Source organism: Pelodiscus sinensis, chromosome 6 (assembly GCF_049634645.1).
Source record: "Pelodiscus sinensis isolate JC-2024 chromosome 6, ASM4963464v1, whole genome shotgun sequence".
NCBI lineage: Eukaryota > Metazoa > Chordata > Testudines > Trionychidae > Pelodiscus > Pelodiscus sinensis.
In genome coordinates this window covers 56677379-56704272 of record NC_134716.1, presented here as the reverse complement: position 1 = coordinate 56704272, position 26894 = coordinate 56677379, and the positions used below count along the sequence as shown (strand labels likewise).

General features: G+C 39.9%; 1 protein-coding gene and 1 long non-coding RNA gene across 5 annotated transcripts in view; one reads left to right on the top strand and one right to left on the bottom strand.

The window, feature by feature from the left end:
* Positions 1-14562, top strand: part of HSD17B4 (hydroxysteroid 17-beta dehydrogenase 4) — a 165241-nt gene extending 150679 nt beyond the window's left edge. The window contains exon 24 of the mRNA XM_075931960.1: positions 14144-14562. Coding sequence (XP_075788075.1) covers positions 14144-14152 — 9 coding nt within the window. The 3' untranslated portion in view covers positions 14153-14562. The remainder of the gene's footprint in view (positions 1-14143) is intronic.
* The window catches only part of LOC142829876 (uncharacterized), a 105955-nt gene that overhangs the window by 32587 nt on the left and 46474 nt on the right, over positions 1-26894 (bottom strand). For 3 of the 4 annotated variants that reach the window (XR_012904758.1, XR_012904759.1, XR_012904757.1), the window contains 3 exons: positions 26046-26143; positions 3741-3841; positions 927-1136 (listed from right to left, as the gene is read on the bottom strand). This is a non-coding gene — a long non-coding RNA (uncharacterized LOC142829876). Of the gene's footprint in view, positions 1-926; positions 1137-3740; positions 3842-26045; positions 26144-26894 lie in introns of those variants that run through there. The other variant, XR_012904760.1, reaches the window with a different exon arrangement.

Genomic DNA, 26894 nt, shown 5'->3' with positions numbered 1-26894 from the left:
TCAACTGCTAAGACACGAAGTCTTGTCGCAGTGGGTAGCCCAGAAGGCTGAAAGGAGCCCCGAGTGTATAAGGTCCGTGACTTTACTGCTAGGACCGAGGTCCCGTCGCAGAGGGTAGCCAAACAGGTTAACAGACGCCCCAGTGTGTAGGAAGAGCTTATTACACCTTAGATTTTAACTGCTAGAACACAAAGTTCCTTTGCAGTGGGCAGCCTGGGAAAGGCTGGAAAGGTGCCCCAACGGATCTTGTCACCTGGGAGTGACACAGATCCATACACCCAAGCTCTCCCTATGTCTGTCCCTTTATGACCGGCTGAAGTTCTTTTAAATTGTGCTTGGTTCTATTACAGCAACTGAAAGAGTCAGGTTAAAACTTAAACAGTTACAGGTTTATTAAAGGAACTTATAAATCATATGGTTACAATGGCTATTGCTCTATTTCTTAAATACTAGTAAAATATAGATAGATCTTAAAAAGTGGTTACAGGAAAAAGGTAAAGATAGAAAATAGAAATAATGGTACCAAATGACAGCTTAACTTTAAAGAGCTCTAACACTACGTGTATATATACTTAAACAAAGGACCACATCTAGGTACAATTTTTACCTCCTTCTGTGCCTCTCGACTCCAGCGTGTCAGGCCAGGGCCGGTCTCTCAATTCCTCGGAAAGACGAATACGAGGTGGGCGTCCCCTCTGGAACCTCGGGAGGTCAAACACCAAACCCGACCAGCAGATAGGTGGTAGATTGACACACAAAGCAAGTGTGCTGCTGGATTCATCTTTATATCCCTGGGGGCCTGTATTCTCTTTCTTATCTTAAGAGGCCAAATTTTACTGGTCCGTTTTGTGGTGCCATTTCTTACAAGCAGGTTACAAGTTAATTTACACTTGTAAGAGAGGAAGATAACTAAATTAGGACTGCCGGATGTTCTTGTTGGGCGGGAGATTCCTTCCCCCGTGGACGGGTATGTGTTCGTATCAATATGGGTTAAGTCAAGGGCACGATGTACAGCCTCTTAGTTTGACCACCCTCTTATCTCTGCTTTCAGTTGGTCACGGTCACTGAGCCAGCATATCTAAACCTCCTGCTCCAAGGTTTTCAAAGAATATGCTGTTTTCCTGCTCTTATGTGCCCTGCATGGTTTCAAGCAGACAAAGATGGATGTTAAAATGGGGGTTTACATCTGGCTACATCTCCAAGATTAGTCCCTCACTTATGAGGTCATCCCATTTGTACAGCCCCCCTTCTTCTACTGAAATATGCCTTAATGTTCTACAAAATGAAAATCTTCAGCTTTACAGCAGCCACAGACTTCTGGATTCACCTCCAGAATTTTCTGATTTCTATTGCACATGGAATTTCTGAGAAGATTAATGATTCCCTGGGGCAACAATAATATTTGCTTATGTGGAAAAATAAAATTAGTAAAGTTAATGCTTTTAGCTTCTTTTAAGAGGATTTACCAACTGGAGAGCAGCCAGCTATATGAATCCATCAGTGTTTTACAGACTGCAGTTTGAGAACCGCTAAAATACTAAGTATGAAGTTGAGTTTGTTTCAAGGGAACTAGTCTGTAGTTAAATTCTGCTCACATAAACATGGGCCATGAACATTATCTGTAATTAATATAGTCAGTGTGATAAATAATGTTCAGTATGTTCAGCATCACAACAGTTGTACCCTCACTTTTTAATTGAGTCCAAGAAACAATGCGCCTAAAACCCCCTATTATTTTGTTTCTTTTTGATCATAAATAAATATGCAAATATATACAGCTTGAAATTCTAACTAGATTAGCAAGCATTGTTATGTAAAGAGGAAATAATTAAACACTAAATAACTTTGAGCATACTGTATGCCTTGAGACTGTAGATTCCGCCTTCAATGACTAATGCAGAAGAAATGACACAGACTCTTATGCAAAGAGACGTGATAATCTGAGAGACAGTCAAATTTAAAAACTCCACTACTTCCGTTTATTGGTATGGGAGCTGATTTTCAGTAGATTGTTTGGGGAGATAGGAAAGGTAGGTAGACCAATGGATTGGGCACTGTCATGAGTGCCTAGACCCATGGGATCTATTCCTGGCTTAGTCACCTACTTATGTGACTCTGGACAATTTATTTTACTTTTTGATTCGTCAGATTCCTGTGTGAGGAATGGGAGGGTATATTATATATTTAAGAAGAAAAATGTAAAGTTTTAGGATCTACAAAGGAAAAGTGGTATCCAGGAAGCTCTGAAGTATAACTAGGGCGTCTATTTTTCAGGATTATTAATTTCATTTTGGGGAGTTATTCTTAACAATTGTTTAGTTCTATGCAGATGCCATAAGCCAAGATTTAATGAGCAATCTCTTAGTAGTGTTCCCTAGCGTGCTTTAATGCAGTACTTTTTTAACTAGCACTGTTTTAGAGCGCACTTGGGAATCTTTAGTGTGCACCCTCAGGGTCTACATGGATCAGTTACTTTGCAACATGTTTAGTGAGCTTTAGAAATCCCATCCTTGTAGATGAGCTCAGAGTTAGATTTACATGGGGATAAGAGCCCTGCAGCATAGTTTCAGATGGCTTGTGTAGCTGACTTGGGCTTTTGGGGCTAAAAATTGGTTAGTAAATGCTCTGGCTTAAACTCCAGGCTGTACTCTCTGGAGAATCCTGGGACGTCAGGATCCCAACCATGCCCAAATGTCTATAAAGCAATTTTTCAGTCCTGAAGCATGAGTCAACTAACCTGGGCTAACTGTGGACTTAAAAAATCCCTGTGTAAACATAACTATAGATACAATTAACCACTTCTGATGTTTATTGGAAAAATACTAAGGTTTGGTTTTTTGTACCCAGAGTTGTTTTCCAAGTGCTTATTGGTTAAAACAATCAGATTCCTTAGGTGTAATCTTTATAATATTTAATATGAAAATGTATCTTAATACAGTACTGTATATAATCACTTTCTGAAATTTAACTCTTGGCTACATTAGCTATTTGCTAGACCAGTGTTTCTCAAACTGTGCTCCACAGAGCCCCAGGGCTCCGAGAGACACCTCCAGGGGCTCTGCGAGGTTGACAAACTGGAAACATCGATAGGTACAACACATACAATCAGTGGACCACTGGGGCTCCACATACATTTTTACACATGTAAAGGGCTCCAGAGCCCAAAAAGTTTGAGAACTGCTGTGCTAGACAACATTTTAAGGATGGAATATAAATGCACTAGTTATAAAAAAAAAAAAAAAAAAATGGGAGGGAGGGAGGATTCATAGAGAAACTTTCTTTCAATACTACATTGAAAAGGGAGTTACTGAGATGTTTTCATTTTCACCAGGTTTTTACAAGAGTAGAGTTAAAGCAACTTAAAGTACTAGTAAAGAGCAATATTAACTCATTTGTCTGGATTGTATTTCTATTTTTATCAGTATTTTCCTGGAGTTGAATATTAATAAATCCAATCAGTTGGATTCAAAACCTATTCTTAATAACAGCTGACTTCATTCCAACCTTAAGTATCTCACCCCCCAAAAATCATTTGAAATTGTCAAGTGATTGCTGGCTAAAAACCAAGTTTTCCTTTTTAACAAACTAAGAATTTTGAATTTTTGTCAAAGAAGACTCTGAAACACTCATTAACAAAGCTGTGAAAAGGCACTTTCACTTATCTCGAAGAGGACAGTTTTCAGCAATGATTACTGTGAAAATGAAACTCAGAAATGATTTAATTATGGAAAACCACTTACATCTGGTTCTATTCTGAGATTCAACAAAATATTGTACAGCGATGCAGTTCAAACTCTTCTCACCAAAATCATAGACTGTGGCAGATGCCTCCCCCTATCTTCTGGAACAAAAAAACAAAAACAAAAAACTCAAACCACCATATATTCAAATTATACTTTAGAAAGCTCAGATTAGATCAGACTATTTAATTAAAATTGCATGCAGTTGAATAAAGTAGCAATATCATCTAAGTACAAGGGACTGAACTCTTGAAACTAACGGTCTGATAGTAAATATTTGTTTGTACAGAGCCACAGTTGTTATCTTTGAGGAAGCTACAGTATTAAAAAGCTACCTTGTCTTATTATATATATTTTAGAAATGGGCATCCGTCTGAGTTCATTTGTTCAAGAACTCTTCCTAAATGGTAAGAGCTAGGACCAACAAATTTGGTATACAACTTCCTCTAAAGCTAAGGTCGGGGTTGGTTGTGCAGGGAATTCGATTGTTTCTCATTATTTATTGTGTATCATAAAATGGAAACGGAGGAGTGTGGCAGAAAGGAGTTATACTGCAAAATGACCACATGGGGTAGCAAGGATCCAGAGATGGGGACCCAGTCCGCTATAATCCCATTGGGCCAGTGAGGGATAAGAGGTGGGGCGGGGAGTGACCGCTATCTACTATATATTTCATAGTTTCTTTCTCTATGTGTCTGTCTATCTCAAAGTCCAGGAACATGCATCAATCCCCTGGCTGTGCCTGCTGGAGCTGTAGCAGCCGTGGACAGGTGCCTCTCACCTGGTCCCAAGCTGCTGCAGTGAGAGAGGGTACCTGCAGATTGAACTCCTCATCCCCAGCCCCAGCCCAGAACAATTATTTAAATGAAGAAAAATAAAGCTTATTTCAGTGAAGGACCTGAGCAATGCCAGATAAATAATCTACTACTTAATATAAGTAATGCATAGGGAATGCCAACTAGCTGTCTCTCCGATTTGGCCAGGCTATCTCTTTCCAGCCACTTACTGCACTGTTGTGAGGAGAAGTTTCCGGAGCCTTTCCAAGCTATAGCACTGTTTTCTTCCCTATGCATCTCTGGTACATTTTCTGGGCACAGAATCTGGCTTCTCCCCTTTCTCACAAATACCACTAACCCCCCAAACTCTCAGTTAAATAGACCTTGTCCTAGAGCTCCCCTTTCTCTGACAGTCCATAGAGTTCACCTGTGTCATGGATGGCAGGCAGGCACAGTATCACTTGCCTTTTATAGGTTGTTACATGCTGAATGGTTTCTCTTTCATGGAGGTCCTTTCCCAGCTTGTGTGGCCTTGCTCTCTGCCCCATGCTTCCTCTTTCTGTTTCATGCTCCCTCTGTATTTTGTGGCTCACTATTTATACCTCCATGGCTTCCTTTGTTCTCTCCTTGGGTGAATGTCCACTGCTTCTACTTTTGCCCCCTTTCTTCAGAAGCGGGTGCAAATAGTTTTTAGCATAGCTTTAGTATGGTTAAAATATTAGTTAACCTTATATAGTCTTCAGTCTCACTCTCTAATGTGTCCTTGCTACACCACTTGTCAGCAATGGTGAAGCCACGTATTCTTAGGCTAGCAGGAGTGGCGGCCCATGAGCCTACGCAGACTAGGCAGTTTCCTAGGGCACTGCCAGCCCGGGTGCCTGATGATGATGTCACAGGGTGCCGGGGCACCCCGTGATTACGTCACAGCCATTGATGGCCGAGCAGGCAGGGGCGCCGATTGCACCTCTTGCCTACGGCGCCAGCTGCCACAGCTGGCCTCGAGCCACTCCTGGCTAGCAGTGGCCAATATAGGCTAGTGAGCAGGTGTCATGAGTGGCTCTCCATCTCATTGGGCCACAGATTGTAATAACCAAGATGGTGTCCTGGGACAGGGTAGTTTTGCTAACTGCGCTTGCATACCTAGAATTCGTGGCATGTACTGATTGAGCCGTAGCAGTGTTTTGATTGGATGCAGAGGGAACGCACAGTTCTCATAGTCAATGTTGTGTGCAAACAGCACACACCTCACTTCATGTGCCCTTGCTTTAAGTGGGCGTCACTTGAGTAATATTTGTAGAAAAACAAACTACATGGACAGAAACCAGCAGAATCTGGCAACCCTGCACGTGGGCAACAGTAAACAAAATATTTCATGGGCTACACATAGAACCCTGATGTGCAACCTGTGGCCAAGGGCCACGTGTGGCCTAACACTGACATAGGCACTCATGATATAGCAATTTTTTATACTACAACTTCATAATGTCTACCACAGTTCATAAGGCAGACAGACAGAGCCCCAGTTCAGGGCCGGCCCGAGCCATTCTTGTGCCCTGGGCAGTGGGCACGTGGCGCATACACGGCCCCACCCCAGGTGTGTGGCACCGGATTGACATGTACGAGGCACCATGCCCCCAGTAGCGCAGTGCATGTGCGGTCCTGCCCCCGGGTGGCAACCTACGGGGGGCGCCTGATGCGGTGCCCCTTACCACTTCAATCAGATGCCCCCCATAGGTTGGCCTCCCGGGCAGCTGCCTGGCTAGCCCCCACCTTAATCTGGCCCTGCCCCAGTTTATCCCACTGTTTGATAAAGAATTTCCACTATATTCAGACTTACATTCACACTAATTATTCCTCTTATTCCCCCCCAAACAACTTTATTGCAAATAGCATTTTATAATCCAAAATGAGAGAAGACCACCATCACAGGTTTCCTAGAGACTTCACTAGACTTCCAGTCTAATTAACATGGAAGATTCTCAGATACTATAAGCACTGGTAGCAGTACAAATAGCTAAGATAGAATACTTCAATTATATTATTTAGCAACAAGGGAAATTAAAAGAAATATTAAGGGGTGACCTCTGTTCATCAAATCCTGTTTTTTCTCTGTCTGGGTATTTTGTTATGAATGCAATTACTTTCCCCGATCTCCAGCACTGTGACAAAATGACTGGTGTAATCCTGATCAGTCATTTCTTAGAAGCTAGAAACAGATCTGTTAATGAGCTTCTTCAAAGTTTGTATTGAATTAAAAATTCAGACAGAATCAAATAGTGACATAATCAGGCAGAGCCATAGAGTGATTGACCATGATTACTTCAGAAAGTTAATGCCATAGCAGAATCACTGTTTGCTGAAACATCACCTGGTCCTTATGTGAAAACACTTATCTTTTTCAGCATTTTACACTATGCTTTTTATTAAACTCATAAAAAATAAGAAAATTTAACTAAAAAATCATGAGTACATACATCTTAAATCGGAATGGTGAAAAATGGAACATTATTTAATCAATTCCATCATTTGATACTATTTAGATTATAAAGTTATTTTTAGTTCTATGTTTTCACCAATAGGTGGTGATAGTTTCTAACAATAGAACTCACCAATTGTTGGTATCTCTTCTTTATAAATTGAAAATGCTGCTACTTTACAGCTGCTTCAGTTCTTTTAATAAGTTTTAATGTAGAAGAGAGATAATTGCATGTGGTTCCCATTACCATAATATATGAACACTTTACAAACTTTAATGTATTTATCCTCACAGCATTTCTATGAGATTCAGAAGGATTATCTCCATTTTATAGAAGGGAATGGAGGCACATTGAAGGTTATCTTAAATTAACTACACTAGGCAATTCTCAGAATTCATTCATCTCACATAGGAGTAAAGACCCATATGAACTCTTACACATCATACACAGTGAAATGCAGGGCACCCGCAACTCCCAATTGAAATCAATTCATCTGTAGATGAGCCCTTTTGACAAGTAAGATGTAAGTATAAGATTGAAAAAAATTATATTGACGAGCTATTGTTTCTTCTTTTTGATAGCTTGGATACATCAATGTGAATGTATCACCCTTCTAAAAAACATTTTAAGTTTAAGAAATGCAGGTAAAACTTACCCTAAAGGCTGCAGCATTTTCATCCCTTCCATTCAAGACATCCTTTCTTACCTAGTTAATAACATTCAGCATCCTTTTCCCCCTCTTCCATTAGGGAAAATCTTTTGTAAAATAACTACCCCGTTATTTGCACTATGATAGAAGTAAGTTGTTGTGCTATAAGTGTAAGTGACAATAAAACTACTGTAAGGTATGAATAGCCATCTTCCTCATCCGAATGAAATATACTTGTGCTGGGAGTTCTACCTAATATTTGATCCTCTGTCTTCATTTTGAACAAAACTCCTTCATATTGAGATATACGAAATATCTAACTATAGGTACGTCAGACTACCATCAACTTCTAAGCACCAGAGTATGTTTGAGTTTTATCTGCTCCCCACCCCATTTTTTTAAAGCAGAAGCCATGAAAAAAGGGTGGATAGCAAAAATACTTCTTAAACCACTCCTAAGCTAACCGCTGCAAATGTCGCATTCTCATTCTTCACTTGTTTCAAAGGCACTAGGCCGGTACCTCTGAAGGAGTGATGTGACCATTTAACATTGCCCTTTAAAAACATTTCTTTCTTTGGCTAGCAGGAGCTAATGATTCAGCACTTTGATCTGCTGGAGCATTTTTCAGCTTAAAGTCTGCGTTAGTCTATCTTGGATCAGCTGTGAAGCTGGATGCAACCTTTTAAATAATGACCTATTTCCTTGATGCATTTTGACACTCTTTTCCTCTAATCATGATAAGGAGAAAAGTCTAAGAAGTACATAACTGCTTTTAAAGTCATTGAAAGTGCATTCCCTCCAAAGATCTGGAACAAGCATCTTAATTTCACATGTGTTTACATCTGATTTTGGCAGCCAAAATTTACATTTAAATGAAAAAGCATTGGGATCATATTCTTAAAACATACTTTAATAAGGTTATGATGCACATGAATGATGGCAAGAATGATCTTTATTTTCTGGCACAATCATATCACAGAGAAGGTTGTGTTTTATAATTCTGACCTGTCATGATGTTAATAGCCACTGGTTCCTGCAGCTACTGTTGCATACATTTAATTAACTGAGGAAACTAAGCAAATAGAAACAGTCAAAAGTAGTTTAAAATATTATACAGTTACTATTGTATTTGCTATAATCACTTTTATTCAGACAACTACCATTTCCATATATAACCATATCAGAATCAGGGGAAAAAACAAAGTTACGTTCTGCCATCTGTCTTTTTAAGGTAGGTACAAAGCATTTCATGAACAATAGTAACAATAAATGTATCAGACACGGATTTTTTTTTAAGTTTGAGACCTTTTTATTTCAGTCTATAGCTTTGAAACTTTTGTGTGGCAGCCTTTTCAAACTCAACCGAGGGATTTTTTTTTCTAATAAACGACTTCATTCAAATCCTGAAGGAAGCTGAATAATTTCAGAATGCAGTGCAATTATTTTCCATGTCCCTGCCTCATTTCAGTTGAATATTTTAGAAGCCACTAGGATCGGCATATTCCTTTGTCATGTTAATCTTGGTTATGAATCTGATTTGCATATAGGTTTGGATTGTCAGCTTGTCCGTAAGCACTTTATATAAAGGAATGTAAATACATTAATAAAGGAGAAAACCAAAATCAGAAAAAATGCATTCTTTTCAGTGACAGGATAATATTTTATAACCAGATTAGTGTTTTTAATCCCAGTGGAAATCAGAAGTGAGGCAAAATAAAGTTGCTAGCCACCATCATGCCAAACAAGGCAATGTAAGCCTCTCTGCTCAGCAAGCTTTCCTTCCTCCTTCAGTTGTATTAAATTCTTTGGGTCTATGGATAGTGTAATTAATTCAAATAAGAAAAAAATGCAGTATTTTACACACACGGTCACTTCGCTTTTTCAAATGTAATTCTCTTCTACAAATGCAATGAGAAACTGAGAGAAAGCCCTGAACCATGATGGCCTCATCTGATGACGACTGCATTGCAATGAAGGGTGACTTCTAATGGCATTTGGTGAGGTCATAGGCCTGTTAGAACATCAAGTACCCAATATTTGCTTTGTGCTTCCACTGATGTCAATCATTTCAGGGTCCAATGCAAATCTGCCCCTTGTTTTAAAACACTTCATGAACCTGGCCCCATCTACCTCATGGAATTCACCTGTCTCTGATCCTCCATCAGAGAGAGGTCTGCATTGTACTCTTCTCTCTCCCTTCTCCTTAACATTTTTGTAATCAACCTACTGTTCTCTGTAGCACCTGACTGAAGAGCCTTCCACTATCTCTCCATGACATCAACAAAGGTTTTACATCTAATCTGAAGAAGATACGTATTTTCTTCCCCATGTCTACTTCTTAATATCTCACTCCTAATGTTATCACACTCTCATGGAGCAGCTCTGCAGTTACAAAGGTTTTTGCTCTCATCTACCTCCCTGAATGATAGAAGTCCTTTACCAACAACTTTGTTAGCAAAATGCTGCACTACCTGTTGGAGTAAAAACACTCCTCCAGCAACAATCCCACAATACCCTGTGCTGATGACAGCATCCACTCAGGACACAGTTTTATCCACGTCAAGGATAACTGTGACTGGAAGCTTGTCCTCCATAAAATCCACAGTGTTTTGAAAATGCCTCTTTTGTGTGTGTGGGAGCCTGATTGTGAACCTGCCTATTAACTTATTATCTCTGAGCAGAGAGGTATGGCTCAGTGCAAAGTTAAAGCTGCATTTAGACCTTGTGTGCTTGCCTTGACCAAGACAAGAAGTTCTGGATTTTCTTGGCCTATAGGGGAAAAGGGCAGTGCAAGCCCCCCTGTGAGACAACCACAGGAACACAGCTGTCTGTATAAACATTACAGAGGAAGGGTGTAAGAGCTGTGTTATGATAGGGTCTAGAAGCAATGCTGGGCAAAGATGGAGGCACTCCGGGACTCATTACAGAAGATGGAGGCTGATAGCAAATCTGGCTACTCCACAGACCTGCTGATTCTATGGTGAGTTCCATAACATACTTGATGGGGACACCCACTGATGTGACAGTGGGCTCACTGCAAGACCCAGAGGATGGAAGCAAAGAAACTGGCATTGCACAGCAACAATGAGCTTGTTAAGGAGAGGGATATAAGCCATGGACAGTCAGGAGCTTTTCAATACTGGATTGAGCCAATCAAGACCCAGAGACAAGACTCCTGAGGAAGGGGAAAGACGCTCAGGTAGTCATATTACTGTCTTATTTTTGGCTACGTCTACACTGGCCCCAAATTCCGGAAAAGGGATGCAAAGCAGGTAAGTCAGAATAGGGAAATCTGCGGGGGATTTAAATATCCCCCGCGGGATTTAAATAAACATGGCCGTCGCTTTTTTTCCGGCTCGGGGAAAAGCCGGAAAAAAGCGTCTAGACTGGCGCGATGCTCCAGAATAAAGCCTTTTTCCGGAGGATCTCTTACTCCTACTTTCAAAGCCGTGGAGGGGCTCCGGCGGGGGGGCAGCCCAGGCGCTCCTGGGATGCCCGGCCGCTGGCTTCCCCCGAGGCTTTCAAAGCCACGGAGGGGCTCCGACGGGGGGGCAGCCCAGGCGCGCCTGGGATGCCCGGCCGCCGGCTTCCCCTGAGGCTTTCAAAGCTGCTGCGGCTTTGCTCCCGGTGCCTCTGGTCTGCTGGGGACTATCTCCAGCAGACCAGGGACACCGGGAGCAAAGGAGGCGGAGGGGCGCTGGGGTATAAGATGAAACCCTATCTTTTAATTAAAAAGCTAGGGGGTCGTCTTATACGCCCAGTCGCCCTATAGTAGCAAAGGATACAATCAAAAAAATGAACACATACGAAAAGGACAAATCGAATTTCAGAACAGAAGGGGGATGCACCCTGTTTGAAGCACCTTTTAACACCAGACTTGAAAGAGAATCCTCTGAACTGTCATTCATGCTTAAATTCGACACTTTACGCTTAGGTCTAAACAAAGACATTAATTGTCTTACCCATTACAAAGATAGCTTTCCCAATTATCACCTCTAATATCATTAGCTCACCGACATTTACCTCCCCCTCTCATCCCCCTTCTGTTCTGAAATTTGTTTTGTCCTTTCCATGTGTTCATTTTTTTGATTATATCCTTTGGTATATATGGTTGTGCCAATTTTTTTCCACTATTTCATCTGAGGAAGTGGGTCTGGCCCATGAAAGCTCATCACCTAATAAACCATTTTGTTAGTCTTTTAAGTGCTACTTAGTCCTGTTTTTTGTTTCAAGAAATTTAAGATATTTCTTGCAAGCAACCCAGGGACTGGCTAGTTAAAATATTTGATTTTTCAGAATAAAGTTTTAAAGTAAACATATAATGTAAACATTACAAGACACAGTGCTGTAACTGTCATGTCCAGTTGTCCAAAACAATCCTATTCATTGCTGTGCATGTATAGTTAAGATAGAGGTAACTAACATTTGCTCAGCAGGTTCATTTTTCTGGACTTGTGCTAGGTAGCAATGACAAACCTTTATTTGTGATTTTTTTTTCAATTGTAGTCCCTCTTGATAAATATCTTTTAGAAGACTCTTTTTGTTCCCTCCCCAGACATTTCTAGAAAGTGTAGTGAGTTTTTTCTCTCCACTATACAAGATATTCCCACTCTGCCATGAGCTCCACTGGCGCTATTACTGTGAACAGTCCTGCAGCATTTGGATCAGAGAGACTCCATCCTCGGCCTGCTTGGAGCTGTTCTAGCTGAGCCTTTTTCACACTCGAGCCGTTATCAGCCATGATCATCACCACTGCCTGTAATAATTCTAATGATATTTACTGCACTGTTGCTACTCACCTACACACCCACTAGCCCCCGACGGCTCTAGAAATTCAGCAGCACCCCATGCTCAGCAGATATAAGCGCAAGGGGAGGCAATGCTTTCCCAAGGTCATAGTGCTCAACCTCTTCCTTTTCTTATTCTGATAGTTCCAGAATAAGGATAGGAACTAGGCTATTGCTGTTTGGTAATTCTTCCCCTGAAGTGTGTCTGTTAACTTAAAAGTGAAAAACCTTCCAGCTTGCCAGGCCTATTGGTATAACATTGAACCTGTGAAAGAGCCACTAAGTAATAATGGAATGATTTAACAGGTGTGTGCCAACCCTGAATTTACTGACAAAAACAGTTGTGCATCACTGTGTCTACAGGGCCTTAGTTTAAAATTTACTTTAAATATTTCATTAGTTTGTTGCTGAAGATTATGAAATCACATCTCTAAAAAATTCTTGCATAGCTATTTAGATGCACAATCTGAATATTCAGCTTTATCCTTAAATGCTTGGATCTTCAGAAAAATAGATTTTAAATAAATTCTTCAAAAGACCACCCTTCCTAAAATACACATTTAATTTTAATTACTGTAGTACAAAAACTTGCTTCCAAAGTTTTCCTGTCTTTTCTATATATCTCTATTTTCCTTTCAACCCCTGTTGAAGAGACCCCTTAAACTTTAAGGCTTAAAGGGACAACATTCCTTTTCTTCCAGATAGCTGGACAAATTATTTTCCTTTTTACTTCTGACTATTTGATGAACTAGTTTTAGGAGAACCCTCTACCAAAATCAGTATGTTACAAGATATAAAATCCTTTGTGATGACTAAACTCTTTGGAAACATATCTTCAAAATAAACATATAGTGAAATTTCATAAACATGTCTTATGAAAATAACACAAAATAAGTGAGCGTTCCTTTTTTCTAAAAGCAACAAACTTTGTTATGAACACACTAAACCACTAGGATTAATTTAAAATAATGTCTTTGTTTCAGTGAGTTTAAATCTGGAATGATTACTTTATGAAGGTTTAAGAGTATATTTAAAATATAAAATCAGCTTAAAAATACCGAGAAAGACAATATAAAACGGAGGAAAGCTGCATCATGTATTCCATAATATTTAATGTTGTATTCAGCAGGACAGTGGACTTACCATTACTACAAAGTTTTTGCAAATAACTCTCTGACAAACTTCAGGGATTATTAAAAACAAAAAACAAAAAAAACCCCAACAATCTGTGACTGACATTTTTTATTCCCAAATGTAGTGCTTTTAATCAGGTACCTTCTGCATATCTAGTCTCCACTATCTGGCATGAAGTGGATAACGTGCTCCGTTTTCTGTAGAAAGAGATTTTAGAATGTTTCTTTTTAAATGTTATTTACTACATCAGGGATTTGGCTGGTAGGGGTGAGCAGAGAGAAGAGGGAGATGGTGGGGTAGGGGAAGGAGCTGGTAGAACATGGAAAGGGCCACAGGCTGGGGAGCTTGCCTCTCCAAGCAACAGCTTCAGGACCTCCATGCTATTCGCTGGGTCTGGAGCAGTGGCGTGATCTGCAGAGAATAGTTGTGAAATGACAGTATTTTAAAGGAGACCAGTGACTTTGTAAAAAAGATCAGATGGTTAACTCTATACATACTTTTAGAAAGATCTTAATGGGAAGAAATTAGAAAGTTTTGAGACTTATGTGTTCATTTTTCTTCCCATCTCTCTCTCTAACAGTGCCCTTAACTGGGAGATCCTGGAGAGCCCCCCCCCCCCCCCACCAATACCTGCTGAAAGATAGACCTTCATGAGGAGAATATAGACATGAGCTTCTCCACTCCTCAGAGACTACTGACCTGGAGAAAGAACATATGCTGGAAACAAGGCCGAGTGACCAGGATTGGAAGGACTGCATGTTGGAGGAAAAGCAGAAGGTCTAGGATGTTGGACATTATGTAGCTCCTCAAGTAATACAAACAGATGTTGCACAGTATTATGGAGTAAAGCACCCCAAACCACCTCCTGCCAGCCTTTACGCAGGAATATACAGCATCCCCTTTCCCCATCAAGATGTAAGTATAGTCTTTGGTCTCATCCTTACCACCCTATGCCAGTGAAAAACAAGGAGAACTGCAATGAGTAAGCCTTAATCTATGATTTATGCAGGATCAGTCAGCAAGTATGTTGCAGTTTGCTCTTTAAATAGGTAAGGTTTAATAAATGCTGTTAAGTCTTACTTTGTTGTTCATTTTTTCATTACTGCTCTGTAAAATTGTTTAAAAAACCAAGATATATTTATGGGGTCTAACAACACAAATGTGGCTGTCCAAATCATCACACCTTTCACCAAATTCACAAAAGGGGCTAAAATCCATATTCAGGTCAAGTTCCCCAAAAAATGCACAAATGCAAGACACTGCACTACTATGCCATAATGCTCAAGTAGTCCCTTTAAGCCTTTTGTATCTCCTTGATGGGCTCCTGTAATTGCCTTTGTGTCTGGCTGTTTGACAGTAGCAGATAATCTGATCACTGCACCCCTTAACTTTGCCAAGAATATTTTCTTCTTTGCTTCAGAAATATTATGAAAACTCAAAATGTAGCACTAGCAACAGGAATATTTACCTTGTTGAGATCCAGCTTAGTCTAAAAGCATTGCCTGTGTCCTTTCAATCTCTTAGATGCACACTCAGTCATCCTGCACTTTCTCATACTGTAGTCATATCTTACCGTGTTGGTGGTGATTATTGTACAGTTTCATGAAGGCTCAGTCTCCCAGAATCTTTATTAGCATTTGAAGGCCATCAGTGTGGAAATGCCATATTAGGAAAAATGTTCCTTGGTGTCTCTTTCAGAGTAGTCCAATATCCCTAAGAGGTAACCATCACGTTGCTCTGAGCAACTAATGTTAATTTCAGTGAAACATTCTTGGTGATCCACGATTACATGCCTAATTAAGGAGAAGTCAGGGTTGCTGGAACAATTTAGGCTCTACCTCAACATAAAAGTTAAATAAAAATATAATGAAATACATTCTTATTATTACAAAATACACACTGAAGTATGAAGACCTTGCACAGAATGTGACTGGCCACTTACACAATTCTGTTAAAAACACTTAGAAATGTTAAAATCTCGGGAAGCAGAGTACAGGCAATGTCAACTGTTTAAAAAACAGAAGGATAGATGTTATTAGAAATGGAAAACTTTTAAAAACATCTGCAGTGGAATTTAGTGTGGTATTTTAAGATGCATCCAAACTACAACCATGCAGCATTAAATGAGCTGCTCAAAATTAGGTTAGGTAATTTAGGGTATGTCTACATAGCAGCATTATTTTGGAATAACTGATGTTATTCCGAAATAACATATTCTGCATCTACACAGCAAGCCATTATTTCGAAATAATGTTGAGCTGGAGGACTTCTTACACCAACTCATGGTAATCCTCATTTCACAAGGAGAAAGGGAAGTCAAAGGAAGTATTCTTCCTTTGACTTCCTGCTGTGTAGACAGAGCCAAGAGCTGAATTAAGCCATTTTCAGTTAAGCTACACAATTGACGTAGCTGAAGTTGCATAGCTTAATTGGACTTTAGCTCTGCTGTGTAGATGCACCCTTAAGAAAGCCACACCTCTTTACTTTTTGGGTACTCCATTATGTTTCTTAAACATTCAGCTTCTCATGGCATAAAATATCACAGATAGGGAAGCTATTAGCAGAGGAAAACCACAATAAATCCTGGAGAGCCAGTGGGATCACTTTATTCAAAGCATAGTGGTCATTAAATTAGTTTGGTTCCATACCACATCTTGTTCAGCATCTCCAGCTTGCAGTTGAAGAAAGCTGTCATTTCAGAAAACTGTCACTCCCAGTAGACCCACCACCCTGTGCTCCCCAGGTGAATGCCCTATTCCCTAAGCCACTGCAGAACCCATGCCACCTCCCTGCCTTAAGGACATCTCTTATCCTGCTTTCCATGTGTAGGAGCTAGCTCCATTCCTGGGGTAAGTGGTGTTGGCTGCCCTGCCATTGTCTGGGTGGGCGGTGGAAGGGGAATCTTTATTAGCATTTGAAGACCATCCGTGTGGAAATGCTAGTCTAGGAAAACTGTTCCTTTGTGTCTCTTTCAGACTAGTCCAATATTCCTAAGAGGCAACCATCACGTCCCTCTGACCAACTAATGTTAATTTCAGTGAAACATTCTTGGTGATCCACCATTACATGCCTAACTAAGGAGAATTCAGGGTAGCTGGAACAAATTAGGCTCTACCTCAACATAAAAGTTAAATAAAAATATAATGAAATACATTCTTATTATTACAAAGTACACATTGAAGGATGAAGACCTTGCACAGAATGTGACTAGCCACTTGCACAACTCTGTCAAAAACACTTAGAAATGTTAAAATCAGAATATCAGACATGATTATGACTGGTCACTTTACTTCTCTATCATTTACAACAGAACAAACATTCCCAATACATTTCTACCGTTAACACTCATTTATTACATAAAACTAAACACTTTTCTATGAGCACCCTATGGCTTTAATCAGCTTTAATCTGCAAGTGGACACTGACTGGATCAGCTGCTATATTTAAAGCTGTCACAGCTGCCGCTGGTGGAAATCATTACATTTTCATGTATGCTGGCATCTCACTAGACTCATTCCGAACGTTCTATAGTTGGAAATAGTTCTATAGTTGTTGAGTGGCATTATCCCGGGCCCCCCTACCTCATCCTCCCAGAGCCTGGGCTAGGCCTCAGGGCCTGCGTTTGCAGTGGAGTAGGCCTCCGGGCCGAACAATGCGGTGTGGGGCACCCCGCGACACTGATACACAGAATAGTTCTGAAACTACAGTATTTTAAAAGGAGACCAGGAACTTAGTGCAAAAAGGGATCAGGTGGTTAACATATTGTTTATTCATCCTTGGGCTTACCTGAAATGTCACTCAGTCTTACCAGGAGCTAAGACTGAAGTCAAAACTGAATTACAATAGATTCTGCTTAATAGCAGTCTGGATATTGACAACTTCCACTTATCAGCCTGAAATTATCAGGAGACTGGGTTGTAGGCAGGCTAACCAGTCAGAGCAGGAGACTTGCCTAGTGGTTAGAGCACAAGTCTAAATGCCAGAGGCAAGGGCTGAACCAAAATCAAAGATCAGAGTCAAGGCTCAGAACTGGATTACCTTGTGTCAAGCAAGGCAGACGTAAGACTGGTTCCAGGCTGGAGTGAGATTAGGTCAGGACTGGAATAAGACTGGGTGCAAGGCAGTCTAGGCCAGGGTGGGCAGTAATTTTAGAGGGGGGGGCCACTTCACCAATTTTTGAAGTGGCTCCAGGCTGCCCTGGAAGGGGTGGGGCCTTGGGCAGAGGGGCGGGGCCAGGACACTTATGTGCTTACCCGCCCACATAAGCTGATTGGCCTGGGGGTGGGAACTGCCAGCCATTTGGAACAGCTGGCAGTTCTCTCTAGGCACCTGTACCCTTGGCAGTGGGAGGAGACTTCACTTGCCCCCCCTTCCCCCAGGCCCATCAGGGGTTGGGGACAGTGGGAGTGTGCAAAGTCTCTTGTATGCTGCTCTTGCCCTGCAAGGGGTACATGGCACTTAGCGCAAATCACCAGCTGAATAGCTGGTTGTTTGCTTTAAGCACTGCATGTCAATGGTGGGGGAGGAGACTTGGCACACTCCCCTGTCCCCAGGCCCTGATTGGCCTGAGGGCAGGAGAGCTGCAGGGCATCTGTGGTCTGGATCAACCTGCTTGGGAGGGCCAGATCCCCTTTTGCCCACCTCAGTCTAGGCTACAGTAGAGATAGGAGTGGGGAGAGCACCAGAAGACAGATTCCACAGGCACGTGCAGTGAGCAGCCCATGCTTTTGTTTATTTTTCTTATTTTTCTCTCTTTTTGGCAAACAGATTTGACTGAATAAACTCAGCCACCACACTCTATAATTCCTCAGTATTTAGCCCTGCCCTGTGTTCTTCAGGTAATGTAACAATGCCTTTTTAATAAATATTCCATTTCCTCAGGATTTTTACTGAATAACATAACATCACTTTTTTTAACCTTAAGATGTTTGATTTTCTCAGAAAGCTGTCTCCTTTCTTCAAAGCCTTCATACACACATAAAAGGTTTTCTTCCTCCTTACAGAGAGCACTTCTTTGTGTCTATTTAGTCGAAAAAAAATTGTTTAAGCCACAATGGCCAGTTAGTATTCTAAAGAAAAGCACAACATTAGTCCTCTTCAGGCCTTGCGGTATGGCATTATCCTCAACTCTATGGCAAAATTAAAGAAAAAGAATCTTCCTCCCCTTTTTCCATTAATCCCTTTTTTTGCCATTGCACTTTTACATTTTTCTGTACTAGACTTTTGAATTCCTGTCTCTTGCAGGGTATTTCTTTAGCAACCCTTATGTCTTTTTTCTAAAAATAGCTGCTTTGTCCACCATTCCATTCCTTGTTGTCCCAATATGCACTGGGATCCAAGCTAATGCTACATGTATCCACATCTGTGTTCGCTGTTCTTAGAAATATAATTTCACTGATTAAATTACTTCTGCATTCTGAGAGATCCTTTCTTATCACCATAAGACCTGAGATTGAATCTGGAAAAAATGACTACTGCTGCTGGGCACACATCCCAGATCCAATTTAATGCTAGTGTTATTGCTACTAGTTCGGCTGTCATGACAGCTACATAATCACATATTATTTTAGATGTACTAATTCCTACATTTGGTGTATAGCAGGCTGTCCCTACTCTTCCAGTTTTTTTCCTTATTTGGACCAATTTGGATGTATTTAATAGAATCAACTCAATTTTTCTTCTATATGTTGGTACGCTTCATTTTTGATACCCACTGTCTCTTTTAACCTTAAGATTATAAAATAAATCTATGTGCAGCTTTCCATCTGTAACTAATTTTCCGTAACTAAAAGTTTTGACTTCATTCAACTTTTCCTTGTCTTTCAAGTCTCTCACCTACATTTTAACATCAACAGCACATGAATGTCTAATATCACGTGCTACAATTTGCCTCTCAAGAATACTCATATTTCTTTTCTACATCCATTTTCTTTTTTTACTTTTTGATTGTTCCATCATTGGTCAGCTCTAATGGCACACCACATATTACCCCCTTTATTTTACTATCAAATACTTTGGAAGAGGCCAATTATTTAGCTTTCACTAGCATTTTTAATTTTAGCTGTTTTTCAGCTTGCTCTTGGGCCTTTTTGTTGAACGTGAAAAAAACCACCCCTCACAGCCTCCTAACTTTTACAGTATTCCTAATATATTTATTAATCAGTCAACAACTTTGACAGGGTCAATGTCATCTAGTCTTATTTCTTGAATAGAGACCTTACACTTACAAGCTTTTGGTTTATTTTGTTTTTCAGCCTTGCTTTTTTTTTTGCTGATTATCATCATGGTCTGATCTCTCCCCATGCATTTGTACCCATTCTGTCTCTCTCTAATGGTCTCTTTACTTTCCAGAATGTCTTCATTTAGGATCAAAATATTGTTTATCATCCAGCCCATTTAGCCATCCAAAGTCCAGCCCTGCTGTTGCTGCTAGACTTATAAATCAGGCTGCTGGTCCCACAGCCAGTCAGGTGCAGTAATTAATCAGGCAGTGCAGCTGAGCTTATTATTGTATGTCTACACTGCAATTAGATACTAAAGGCAGGCCTGTGCCAGTTGACTCAGGCAGGCTATTTAATTGCAGTGTAGATGTTTGGACTTAGGCTGCAGCCTGAGCTCTGGGACCCTTCCATCTCTCATGGAGAGTGCTGTACAGCTGGGTTGGTCCTCCCCCTGTGCTTCAGCTCCCTGGAGAAAGCCCCAGCATTTGGGTGAAGCCCTGCAAACTTGCTTTCTGCTTACTAATAACTGCTGGGTAATGGCAACTTTTTGCTAGTAACAGGGGAGTTTCTAGTAAGTGGAATTTACCATACTCACACAGAAAATGAGGCCATAATTAACACCAAGAAAATTATTTATGTATTTGTACTGAATTGTGACCAAGTAAATTTAATCCAACAGAACACCTAAGACCTTTTGTTTAAAATAATAATAAAAAGTAGTGACATAACTATGTACTTCAGGAATCTAAAGGTTGGCCAAACATGCACAGTACTGCAATCTCAATCAGGAAAATTCACTATTCATCTACAACTTCCTATTGATTTCAATGAGACCACTCACATGAGAAAGTGTGGCAGGTTTGGGTGCCCAGGGACAGGAGAAAAGGTTCAAGAAGGCCTGGCCTTATTCTAGTCTCAAACACTTCACTAATAAAATATTTCTGTATCTGTGTGGACTGTAGTTAGAATCGCCAAATAGGAAAGGTGAGTAATAAAGCTGATATTGTGAGCCCATAGTTAACATTGCATTAGAATGTTCTGTTTACCAGGTCTGTATCAAAGAATCACATTTCCCCCCATGTTTTCTTGGTAAACATGCTGTAGGGAATGTGAATCAAAGGTTAGGCACTAATTAATGTGTGTGGAATGTTCTCCAATGTGTATTATGTGTTTGTATGTTATCAATTATTTAGGAAACTTTGGAAAACCAGGACAGTATAAAAACCAGGTTCCTGATCTTCCCCCACTCCTCCCTACACATATTTGTTGTTCCCTGATGTTGCTTTAGCAGTAATGTTGCCACATCAGGAATAATTAGCCATTCATTACTTCTGCTCTATAGCTTATGTGCATACATGGGGAGAGTCCCTACTGCTAGGGTTTGCATGGCAACCGTTTTGCCTTTGATAAGTGATATATCCCAGACCACCCTAACGTTATTACAGAGAAGAGTCCCAAGATAATGTAAGGTGTAATGAATACAGACTTCTGTAAGTTTGGATGAGCTTCTGTAAGTTTAAACTGGGGTAAGTTATATTGGTTCTTTTCAAGGAGTAATTGTTCCTTTTTCAAAAAAATTTACATAAAGCAAGACGTAACATTCCTGTTTTTCTTCATGTATATTTTTGTTTGCATTTTACAAATTGGGTATATGGCTCTCTGAAAAAATGGGGAACTGTAGCTACAAGTCCCAACTCAGTATACTTTCATTATATTGGTCAACATGGCAGAGTGGAGAAATATGGATGGAGCTTCAAAAAGATAACAAGAGCAATAATTTATACAGGTACTTTGGAAACAACAAATGTGTGTGTATATACATATTTTTAATTATTTAAAGAACAAATATGTAACGTATTTTCCTTGTATTGAAACTGATGAAATTCACAAACAAACTTCTAAGGTTGATTAAATCAAACTAAACCATTGCTGTGAGCAATGTAAACAACTGAGTGGAAGTATTTTTCATTAGGACCAATTCTTCACTGCCCTTCCTCCCCTTTCACTCCCTCCTCCCGGGGTTTAGAGTCAATCATTAAACTTCATGCTGCTTTTTTTCCCCTCTTTTGCTATCTGCCTTTTAGTTATGTTTTTCACTCCTAATCTTTCCTAGCCATTATCATGAGAGATCCAGCACCCGCATTTTCTTTAGTTGAATGTTACATGGGCTTGCCTTTCTGTTCAAGTGTAATTACTGGTGAGGGGAGTGATTGACCATGTTTTTTCCACTGTACATTATGCAGCTTCTCTGGCTGTTTTTTGCAAGCATATCCTTTTAAAAGTATTCAGCAAACAGCCTGTTCAAATGTTTTATGTGTTACAGTTAAGGAAGGCAGGGGGAAGAATGGTGTATGCTCCTACAAATCAGGAAATGTTCCCAATGCTAAGTGTATTTTAATCATCATTAAATGAGAGAGCAGTTGTTCTTTAGTATACATCAGACCAGGGGGTTTCAAGACCGTACAAACTTATGTTCCTTTTTATAGGGATACAGGGCTGTGATGAGGGTTCATAGATATCCCTGCCTTGCTGTTCTCGCTGGTCTTTTAGTTGTTCTCAAGAAGGTGTGAGAGGGGAAAAAAAGGATTTTTCTGTCTGTGGTACAATCCTTGTAGGCCTCCAGCACTGTGAATGTGGACCTCTCTGCCCCCTGAAAGAGTTAAATGATCTGTGATAATTAGAACATTACTGTGAATATTGTTTTGGCCTGTGTAGCAGAATAGATACTCTACGTGGTAATGGTCCGCTATTATGGAAGCATTCTACATGATACTTGTGAACAATTTCCCTGCACAATACTATTTTACTAGTTAGCATTAGGGCCCTGAATGATGCATCTACATGCCTAGAAATAATTTTGTTAATTTGAAATTGTAACCAAATAGTTTCCACTCCTAGATTATCTTCCCCAAGGAAAATGCATTTGAGAACACGATTTCTTTTTTGGACAATGCCACCCTTCTTTCTGAAAATTGAATATGGTCTTACAATGTTTTGTTCAACCAGAGACCAGCCTATCCTATTTATTTATATTGTCTTAATGTGTCTGAGTTACCAGTTACTGTAAGTCAATTCCCAAATATAGTATGTTATTTTTGGGTTTAAGCTTCTGCAGTTTGCATGAAGACATGCATAGTCTCTGCTCTAACAGCATGGCCATTAGACTCACTCCATATAGTTCAAATGGTGCTTTTAATTGGACTGAACCAGTAATAACTCTTTATTTTCTTTCATGTTTCCACTGGAAAATCAGCAGTCCCTGGCATAATCTTTGGACCCTGCTAGCCTTCACAGCTGTCCCATATTATGTATGAGTAGTCCAAGTTGAGTGCTCTTCAGGTCCTTTTGACTCCTCTAATTTATAGATTAAGCCATTCTGCAACCATCCCATTCCAGAATTAGTTTTCCTGGCTGGTGTTCTCTTTGCTTTCTGATTAATGTGGAGCCTTTGTTTTGTCTGAAAATAATTGTCACAGGGAAGGAGGAAAATAACTCCACAAACAGTTCATGTTCCAAGTACGATATTTCAGTCTGTTTTCTATTTCCTTACCAAATGTGTCTGTGGGTACGTCTAGACTACAGGGTTTTGTCGACAGAGGCTTTGTTGACAGATACTGTCGACAAAGCTTCTGTCAACAAAGCGTCTACACTACATTCAGTTCTGTCGACAAAGCAAGCTGCTTTGTCGACATGGCAGTGTAGACGCAAGGACAGTTTACATGCAATAACGCTTTCTGTCGACAGAACTCTGTCGACAGAAGGCGTTATGCCTCGTGAAATGAGGTTTACCAGCATCGACAAAACTGCTGAGTTCTGTCGACAGAACTAGCGGTAGTGTGGACGCAGGTATAGTTTTGTTGACAAAAGTCCACTTTTGTCGAGAAAACCCTGTAGTCTAGACACACCCTTAGATTCTAGTGCTCACAGTTTATCATTTTTATTCCACTTTATCATATTTTTGGGCTTGAAGAAGTAGTGACAAGATCATTACTATCTTCTTTAAATTTCTATTAAAGGCTACTCTGTAAGACTGATCTTTTAAAAAATATCAATGTATGTATGCTAACTCTATTTCTTGTTGTGTAGTCAACAGCTATTAAACTGCATCACTGATGCAAAAAAACAGTGTATGTCCTGGTTAAAGCTAATCTAATCTTTTGTGCCCTTTTTCAAAATAGATAGAGCTATTGTGAAACATCATGGAAGTCAAAAAGGATTAGCTTAGGTGTCCATATATCTTCCCTGCTCCACTGTCTTCCCTTGCTGTGGAAAGCTACATTAGGGTGTGTGTGTGTGTGTGTGTGTGTGTGTGTGTGTTTGTGTGTGTGTCAAAGAAGACAGTTGCCCCAGGGCCCATCAATTCTAAGGGGCCCACAGTGCCTGGCACCGACACTGCTACTGCGGCAGCAGATCCCCAATCCCCTTTGAATTGCTGTCAGAGTGCCACGGCTGGGGTGGTGCAGAGGGCTGGCTGCTCTCAGCCCCTCTCCTTATGCCCAAGGCGCCCTCCCTCTCCCCTCCAGGGCTGGGGAACCATTCCCCTTCCCACACCTTGCCCTGGGGTATGTGGTAGTTGTTGTCTTCATTTTACATAAAGTACAGAATTTGTGAACTTCATACAAATGGAAATAATCTTAAAAATCCTGGCAGTGAAGATGGGAGGAATGGCTGCAGATGTAGCATATTTGCAAATTTCTGCCTGGCCTTTTTCATAGATCTTCAACTGCCTAGAAGGCTAGCAAAATGGGCATGTTATTCTCCAGGTCAGCAAATAGTAATTCTTCTCCACCACCTTTGCTGCAATCTTGGTAAACTTTCAGGATACAATGCGGTCCTGTATTACCACTATCCAATAACATATGTTTAAATGACATCCGCTAACACAGTTTGCTACGGTCAGGTCACTCTTGCCAGGGATTGTTAGTGTTTTCATATTTGGTTTCACACATCTTCCTCACATTTTATAAAGCACAGTATGTTTTGTAGATCATCCTTTCTATTATTGGATACATTATTATAATAATCAGTATGGATCTGATTTTACTCTTGATCCCCCACAAGTAAACATAGTAAAAGAATTTGACTTGTGGAAAGCAATGTCAACATCTGTCAACACAGGGAGTCAAGGTCAAATGGATGGAAGTCATGCCTCTGACCTTAGACACAGCTCATTACCTCCCTATGCCTCTGTTCCCCTGCCTTAAAGTAAGAACAATAAACCTCACAGTAGTCCCGTGAAACTGTGATGGTTAGTAAAAAGTTGAGGTCTTTCACTTTGGAGAGCAATTATACAATTAATTCCATACAATTTGACCTGTTTTTTTTTTTCAAACATTTTTAAATCTTCAGATGGAATGTCTTATAAATATGGTCATATTGCTTATTACTATGTAAGAAATTAGCAAGGAAAGGTAAATAAACATAATACACGTCACAGAATTCTGTTTTCTAATTCTGTTGTGAAAGCTCTCTACAACAGTCTTGCAAATTTAAGATAAGTATTCACTTTTGATTAAAATAGACATGTTCTTGAACTAAATATGTTCATTCCAAAACCCCATGGCTGCTTGAATAAGCTAGAAGTGACAGTAACTTATGGACAATCTTGCCACAGTTTTGTCTACTACTATATCCAGTTTGTTTAATTTAATCTGTGAATTATCGAATTTTACATGTTAAACTTCTGTTGAACCTCTTGGGAAAGGGAGGGTGGAAGGAGCATTTTTTTAGGTGTTTTGGGATCAGAAGAAAGCTCATTCATGCACATGATTGTAGGATGGTGCTAAAACCGAACACTATGCAGGGGAAACTGCCCTTAAAATATATTTAGAAGAATTAGATTTTGGTTTAATTGAAATAGAAACAGAAGTTTTAGATTTAATTTTAGATATCTCGTGGTATTTTCTTCTCCATGAACAATGAACTTAAATAGCAGGACATTCATTTTAATCAAGTAATGTAGACTTGAATTTAATGGACTAGGGTTTACGTCTCAGCACTGGCTGCATCTGACCAGAAGATACTTAAGTTCTTGTCTCTATTCAGGTTTACAGAGAGAGAACCCAGAGAACTCTATCTGGGAAGAGGAGTTTTGGGGAAAGTGACAAGGGCACTTAAATTAAGGACAATGCCAATTCATTAATATCTTAATTAAAATAAATGAGAATAACAAACATGAAAAAGCATCAAGTTATCAGAACATAATATAATTTGAGGATTCCCTCTGGTAACATTACTAAGATAAAGAATTGCTTAACCTACCATACTCACACTCCTTCCTGAAGACCTGGTGTTAGGAGATGTAGGACCAGCCTCACCAGCTGGCATGATCTATGAAGTTGAAGGGCCAGACAGGTAGACTGTGGAGGTGGTAAGTTATACTATAAATCTAAGCTAATAGTACATAGATGATAGATAAGTGAATTAACAGTGGAGAAGAACTGGTGATGAACTAAGAAGAAGAACCAACCCTAGCTTTGCAGCATGGATATTTTATAGGGCCTTGACATTGCTTGATTCCGACTGAGTCTACCATGCCCATATTTAATTTCCTAAGAATTGTATTAGAACATTTACTCTATAGGTTATTAGATTTTGATGCTTATCACTACATATTAGTGAGGATTATCTCATTCCCAAAACTATTTACCTCCGGCCTTTCTAGCAGTTTTTTGACATTGCTGTCCTTTTGTACTTATCAGCTGGTTCTGGCAACAGATGAACCAGGACAGATTTAGATTTGATTCCCCAAAAGTGAGTTGGCATCTGAATAAGCATTTTATCTAGGACAAAGGTTGCTTATGCTAACTTATTGTAATAATATGCTTTAGCTGTTCATATGGGTAACAGGCCTGTAGGCTTCTTGCATGACAGCTTAATACTATGGATAACCACGAATACTTACAATGAATACCTTATAACAAATACATAGTATGTTTATGTACTGGATCTAATAATAATTAGTAGGAATTGCCCAAGAAAAGCACATTATCTGGTATCACAAGCAAGCAACTTAATCTTATAGGCTACAGTGAAAACAACTGACAGGATAAGAATATCATTGTGTGCAATGTCCCTCCACTTTGTGTTAGATATTTTTTAGAAGATTTT